Below are 6639 nucleotides of genomic sequence, written 5' to 3'. Positions count from 1 at the left end.
ACAAAATCCTGTTGTATTGCCGAAAAAGAACTTTGCTCCTCGGCAGTAACACCCCTGTTCGACCATCCATCTAATACGGTTGAATGACCCAACACCTGCCAATGGGGTCGAGATAAATTAGGGCTGAGACAAGCCACTCTTGGTAGCTCGGCCTGTCATCAATCAACGCTAGCAACACAGCTTGCATATATATTTACTGCAGGTCGAATGACCCCATGGCTAATACTGTTGGCACTCTTTCCAATTTCTATCATTGTCTCCAGCATGACTATTGACAAATTGGGTCTACAATTTGAATGACCTCAACAGTTGGCTATATATATATATATATATATATATATTTATATACACACACACTCGCCCATTAGCTGCAAGAATGTATTGAATGGCGTTGGCAATATACTTTTTTGGCTTGGCATAACAACCTTGGGATTTATTTATTTATTTTAACCAACCACGGCCAAAACCAATCTCGTCGAGCTCAGCAATACAAGACCTTGAATCTGCCAATGCCTGTATGGCCACCATAGCATCTTCCCGACTCTCGGCCTCAACCTAGACAACCGAAAGTTTTTTTTTTATTTTTTATTTTTTATTTTATATAGTTTGATAGTTTGTGTACGAGGCATTGCCCTCCTATTTTCTTATGCATCAGCTTAATTAGCTAAATGATTAAGAAAATAATTTATTCCTTTTCTTAATAAAAGAAAATGAAAGTGGCCGAACTAATAAAGAGGAGGAGGCCAACAATGCTTTATTCCAAGTTGAGATCTTAGACCGAATAAAGAATTTTCTCCAAATATTTTTAACTTGACGAAATATTTTTCATTTTCGGCCGTCGAATGTATTGAACAATTATTATGCCCCCCAGGCATAATTTCTTCGCCAATTTCGGCTTTCAACTCGAACAACTTAGCCAAACGGGATTTCTCCATATCGGCTTTATCACCAATAATCATATCGATTGGCGTAGTTTCGGTGTCTAAAACCATGTCTCCAATTACCATATCAATTGATGTGGTTTTATGGTCTGAAGTCTCGTATTGGTCTTGTTCGTCATTGGAACATTCCTCTAACAAATCATTTTCTGAGTTAATTTTTGGCTCAGAAACTTGAACATTTTCTTCTAGGCCTACCACACTATTAGCCTTGACCGAAAAAATAGGTGGCCTTTGTTCTTCGACCAAATTAACAATTTTATTAAGCCGATGTCTGATTACAGGCGAAGCGGAAAATTGCCCCCCGGCCTTTTCAACCAACCATTCCTCAAATGGAATCGATTTGTAGTCGAAAATGTAAGGAAAATATTCTCCATCTAGCCAAGCATTAAATCGAGCCCTGTCTTCGTTTACCCATTGCTCTTGTAGGGTAATAGGAGTTTTTTTCTCAACATGTAAGCGAATGACTTTTGCATCTCTTTATGGCCACAAAGAACTTTTTCTACTTCCAAAAGATCTTTTTCGTTCCTCATTGTGTTTTTTCAATTCCTCTAGGAGCTCATACAATCAGCTACGTTGAGCCAGATTGGAATCTTGGTATATCATATGAACTTCGTAGTTTTAGCATTGGGTCCTACTGGGTGTGCCAAAATGTTAACCCTAAAAACTACCAAGTCTACGTGGCGCGCAGGCCGAGTAACTAATGAGCTAACTACGTCCTTAGGTTGATGTAGGGCGTGCCAACTCGTTGGTCGAGGAGTAAAATTTGTTGATGTTGCGTTGAGCGCGTTGCTGACTTTTTGATCTTACCACTGTGGTCGAGAAAGGAACACGTCTCAGCCTTCGGGTTCTAGAGCCTAAAGACAAGGCTGCTAATTTTGTGAAGTTCAATATCAAATTCGGCTCTCAGGGTGCCGAATGTAGTAACCTGGTAACACGGTCGAGAAGGCTAATGAGATGACCTCTGCCAATAAGGATTCGAAAATCTTTCTCGACCGAGACTTGGATAGATAGCCAGTCGGCCTCGACACAGTGCTGTTTATCCAAACTGAATGTGCCCCAGGAATGGCTGATTCTACGGCAACAATGTTGTTTATCCAAACTGAAGATGTCACTGGTTGCCTTCACAATACTGTTTATCCAAACTGAAGGTGTGTTGGCAGAAAAAGAAAATAGAAAATCTCAAAGTGTTTGAGAGGTTTGCGCAGGGCAATTTGTGTGTTGAATTGGAGGGGGTTTTTCCGTTGCCATTGCATATGTATTTATAGGACTGATGTACTTGCTTGGCACGGCTAGATTACTATGTAGAGTCCGACTGCAACTCTAACTCATTGAATAACATCTGATTCGTGGCATAGGCCAAACATATCCTTCAGACTGCAGTTCATGACTTTTCAAACAAGATAAAAAAAATAAAATAAAAATAAAAATAAAATAAAAAGATAAAAAAAAATAAAACCTATCTAGGCAAATCATATCACATCAGAAGCCTAGATCACCTAGATTTCTGATCTCATAATAAAACCTCCATCAGAAACCTTTACACCCATTTGATCACTTTCATCACCATGCAAAAACAAAAAACCTAGCGTACCTAGGTTTCCTATGTCATCATAACACCACCACCAAAAACCTATCTTTTCTATGCTTGTCTCATCATCATCACTCAAAGTCACCATTTTCTTGCCCCATTGTCGCATGCATCCTGACCCCATGAATATTAAATTCATTTTTAATTATCACCATATTTAAATGGATAATAATCTATTCAGAATCCAATCCCATTAGTAGTTTCCAAGTGACCTCGTAATATCATCTTGTTCTGCATGCTTCATTATCTGATGTCGTGCATATCTGTTAACCAAAACTGATCCAAACCACACACCCATATGCTAAACATCCACATCAACTTGAATTGTCTTGAATTGTGCTGCTTGTTCCCTAGCTTGGAGATATATTATTTTCATAAGAAAATGTCAAGATAAATCATTATTAAAAGATAATTATGATAAAAATCATAATGTTATCTTTTAATATTAATAAAATTATCTTCACTTTTTCATCGACGGTGTGGAAGCACACTTACTCAACGGCCTCGATTACTCGGGCCGAGGGTGTAATTTTAGGTCCAAACAGTATTTTGTGATTATCCCTTCAATACTTTGCTACTAATCGAGAAACAACTTTAATAGCCAAGTTCAAAAATTGTTCAAAATTGTCAATGGCAATAGGAGACTAAATGATGTGGCACCAATAGAAATGTCCACATTTGTCAACGTTTAAGTAATAAACCAATCATCAACTTCCATGTCCTTTAATTTTCAAAATTAATCTCCCTAGCATTACCCTGTAGAAAATCTTTCATAAATATTCATATGCATTATCATTATTCTTGGGCAAATCCTATTATTATAGATCGTCTCATCCGTGACCTAGTGCCATTCCATTTCAGAAAAAAAATAAAATAACTACAAACAGGATGCAAATTAAAATTTTCTTTCAGAAGAAAAAAGAAACATATCTAATCCCATCTTAAATTCATTTCCTTCATTGTATAGAAGAAAACAAAATAAGAAGAGATACACGAGCATCCGGTAGTTCATTCTATTTAAAAAAATAAAAAAATAAAAACAAAACAAAACTGTTGTGGCCTATATTTACTAAAGAGATGCGGCAAAGGGTCCTTGTGTCTTTATTTATAGTAATAAGGATGAGAGAAACTTGTTCTACAAGTAATACAAAGTATATTAGGAAAGATCCTCTAGATCCAAAAGATTCCTATTCTATTTTTTTACTTAGGATTTACACAATCATATATTTATAAGAACATATGTCACAACAAAAACCAATTACTTCTACTAAACCCTAATAAATCTTTTCCAGTTATTATTCCTAGCAAACTTGGGCGTTGTTGTTGTCATCACCATCAACTTGCTTTCTCTCCTTGAGCATTGCATTGGCTTTTCTCCACCTGTGGAATTTACCAAACAGGACCTCCATATCTTCTAGGGTTCTGCCCTGTGTTTCCGGCAGCAACGTATAAAAGAATATCCAGGCAGCAGCAGAAATTCCGGCATAAAGAAAGAAGGCCCCGCCAATCGTGATGGCCTTGTACAGTGAAATAAATGTCGTAGAGACGACCCCACTCGTAACCCTATTACAAGCCACACCGATACTGACTCCTTGAGCGCGTAGCTTCAAGGGGAAGATCTCGGAGCTATATACCCACGTGATGGGCCCTAGCCCGATTGAGAAAAATGCCACATTGAAATATACCATGGCCAGGCACAATCCGATGGCCCAGGGGACTGAACTTTTGTGATGGTCGACGATTGTAAGGCCAACTCCGAGAAACGTGAGGGAAAAGACCATTCCGGCCACGCTGGTCAGTAGCAACGGACGCCGTCCGAACTTGTCGAGGAAAAATGTGGCGACCAAGATGAAAACGGTCTTGGTGAATCCAACGGCAATGGTGGCGAGTAGCTTATGATTGGAGGAGGTGATACCTGCCTTATCAAAGATCCTTGGGCTGTACAGAACGACAGTGTCTATACCGGACGCTTGTTCGAAGATGTGGATACCGACAGCTGCGATTAAAATATGGCGAACGGCTGGGGTAGGATGGAGGATCAGTTCTTTCCATACGCCTTCACCGTGGCTGCGTCTTGTGACCTGAACAATGTCGTCGTTTAAGTGGGGTGGGATTCCTGCGGCTTCTTTGATATCGTCTATTCTGAGCTGGCACTCCTCCTTGGACTCTGAAGTTCTTTGGAGGACTTTCTTAGCGTCGCCGAGTCGCCCCTGCATAACCAGCCACCGAGGAGACTCGGGCATGAATAGGACGCCGACTGTGAGAAAAATTGCTGGAACTCCACCAACTCCGAGCATGAACCGCCAGCCCAAGTGAAGCGGGAGCTTGGATAAGGCATAGTTGGCTATGTACCCCAGTAATATGCCAACATTGACAAACACCTACATATGTACATTCAAGCCAATCAACATAAATTCTACTGTCTAAAACAAATTATAAAATTCATCACAACATTTTTGGTTTTTAAATTAGACTGCAGCAAACAAATAGAAAGCAATTTATTTCAAACTCACAAACAAAGAGCTACTCAGTGTGGACATATGTAAACACACGTAAAGATAACTCAAAAAACCAATAAAAGAATAAATTTTCCTTTTGGTGTGAGATCAAAATTGTCAAAACGTTCACATGGAATGTTACATATTCAATTTAAATAAACGCTATAAATTTGGCATCATATACATCAAAAGTAAGTTGTTTCGCATGATGATCATGCATTGTATAAATTGATGATATATGCAAGTAAGCAAAAAACAAAAATTGAAACAAACCTCTGGGAAAGATGTGAGGAAGCCACGGAACGATGCCGGAGAGATCTCGGCAGTGTAGACAGGAGCAATCATCATACCAAAGCCAACACCAACTCCGGCAACAAACCGGCCAACCATGAGGAAGGCGTAGTTGGTGGCAAATCCCATGAGGAGAGCTCCGACAAAGAAGATGACCCCCGCAAGAACAATGGTGTACTTGCGGCCAATCCAATCGGAGGTTCTGCCAGCAAAGGCGGAGCCGAAGAGGGAGTAGATGTTTAGAGTACCGGCAAGCACTTCGACTTGAACGTCGCTGATTTTAAGATTTTCTTTGATAAAGAGTGACGCTCCACTCATTACACCAATATCTGTAAATAAAATCAACAAATAATATAAATTATAAAAGAATTGAATCAATATAAATTTAAAAATATATAACCAGATAAGTATATAAGATAATTATTTTGGAGGATTAACAACAAATTTTTGAAACAAATTAATTTTCTAATATTTTTCATGTTTCTGGTATGAATACGTTACGTTCTCCAAACGTTGATCTTATCACTTTAACAAATTTGGGAAACTCGTGAACCGTATTAAAAAAAAAAGGGAGAATTACCATAACCCAATAAGACTGAAGTTGTGCAAGCCAAAAGAGCACAGGCAATAGCGAACTTGCTAGTTTTCGGCTTCATTGGACGATCAAAATCTTCAATGCTCGTATTCTGCGGTCCGCCAGTGACGGCATTCTTTTCCGCCCTCCGGTCAGCCATCAAGCTAAAGAAAGAGAGAAAGAGAGAAAAATAGGTAGAGATGCGTATTGAAGTTTGGAACTATGCCTGCATGTAGAAAACAAGAGAGATAATTTGATGGAGAGAAGAAATATTAGAGCATAGAAATTAGTGTTAATTGCCACTTATATTTATAACGGATGGATTTTTTTTTTATTGGCCCCTGGTAGGTAATGGATTAGGATTCGGATAAGACCCTTATCCAAATCAATTCAGATGTGCTTTTGGACTTAGAAGGGGGATTAGCCAATCAGTTGATGAGTCTCTAAACATCAAATTTTCATGGCAAGAAGAGAGATTTTTGAATGCGACTGGCATGCGAGGTGGTACACTACGTGTCATTATATAATTGGTGAGATATGTGTGTTAAAAAGTTAAGAGTAATGATATTCATACTATATTTTTATACCACATTTTCATATCATCTTAGGTGATATCTAATGTAGACAACCACACCATTTGAAAATTTTACAAGAGAGATTTTCTTAGTGTGATTGTCACACGAGGTGGTGCATCATAAGTCGCTATATAAATGGTGGATTATGTGTGTTAAAAGGTTAATAACTTAA

At 38.6% G+C, this 6639-nt stretch overlaps 1 protein-coding gene across 1 annotated transcript; it reads right to left on the bottom strand.

The window, feature by feature from the left end:
- Positions 1-3607: 3607 nt before the first annotated feature.
- On the bottom strand, positions 3608-6214 carry LOC137745178 (putative polyol transporter 1). The gene is made up of 3 exons (XM_068485083.2): positions 5899-6214; positions 5301-5647; positions 3608-4910 (listed from the first exon to the last, which is right to left on the bottom strand). Exons 1-3 carry the CDS (start codon positions 6050-6052, stop codon positions 3831-3833), a joined length of 1581 nt encoding a protein of 526 aa, XP_068341184.2. The 5' UTR covers positions 6053-6214; the 3' UTR covers positions 3608-3830.
- Positions 6215-6639: the final 425 nt, after the last annotated feature.

This window comes from Pyrus communis, chromosome 12, assembly GCF_041283825.1.
Source record: "Pyrus communis isolate YQ-2024b chromosome 12, ASM4128382v1, whole genome shotgun sequence".
Taxonomy (NCBI): domain Eukaryota; kingdom Viridiplantae; phylum Streptophyta; class Magnoliopsida; order Rosales; family Rosaceae; genus Pyrus; species Pyrus communis.
The sequence above is the reverse complement of the archived record's forward strand: the minus strand, read 5'-3'. Positions and strand labels throughout refer to the sequence as shown.

What these genes read in the sequence shown, in the direction of transcription:
- LOC137745178 (XM_068485083.2), bottom strand. Translation starts at nt 6,052, where the DNA reads ATGGCTGACCGGAGGGCGGAAAAGAATGCCGTCACTGGCGGACCGCAG. An exon ending in TTCAGTCTTATTGGGTTATG is followed by an intron (nt 5,648 to 5,898) that starts GTAATTCTCCCT and finishes TTTTATTTACAG; the next exon opens with ATATTGGTGTAATGAGTGGA. An exon ending in TCCTCACATCTTTCCCAGAG is followed by an intron (nt 4,911 to 5,300) that starts GTTTGTTTCAAT and finishes GTACATATGTAG; the next exon opens with GTGTTTGTCAATGTTGGCAT.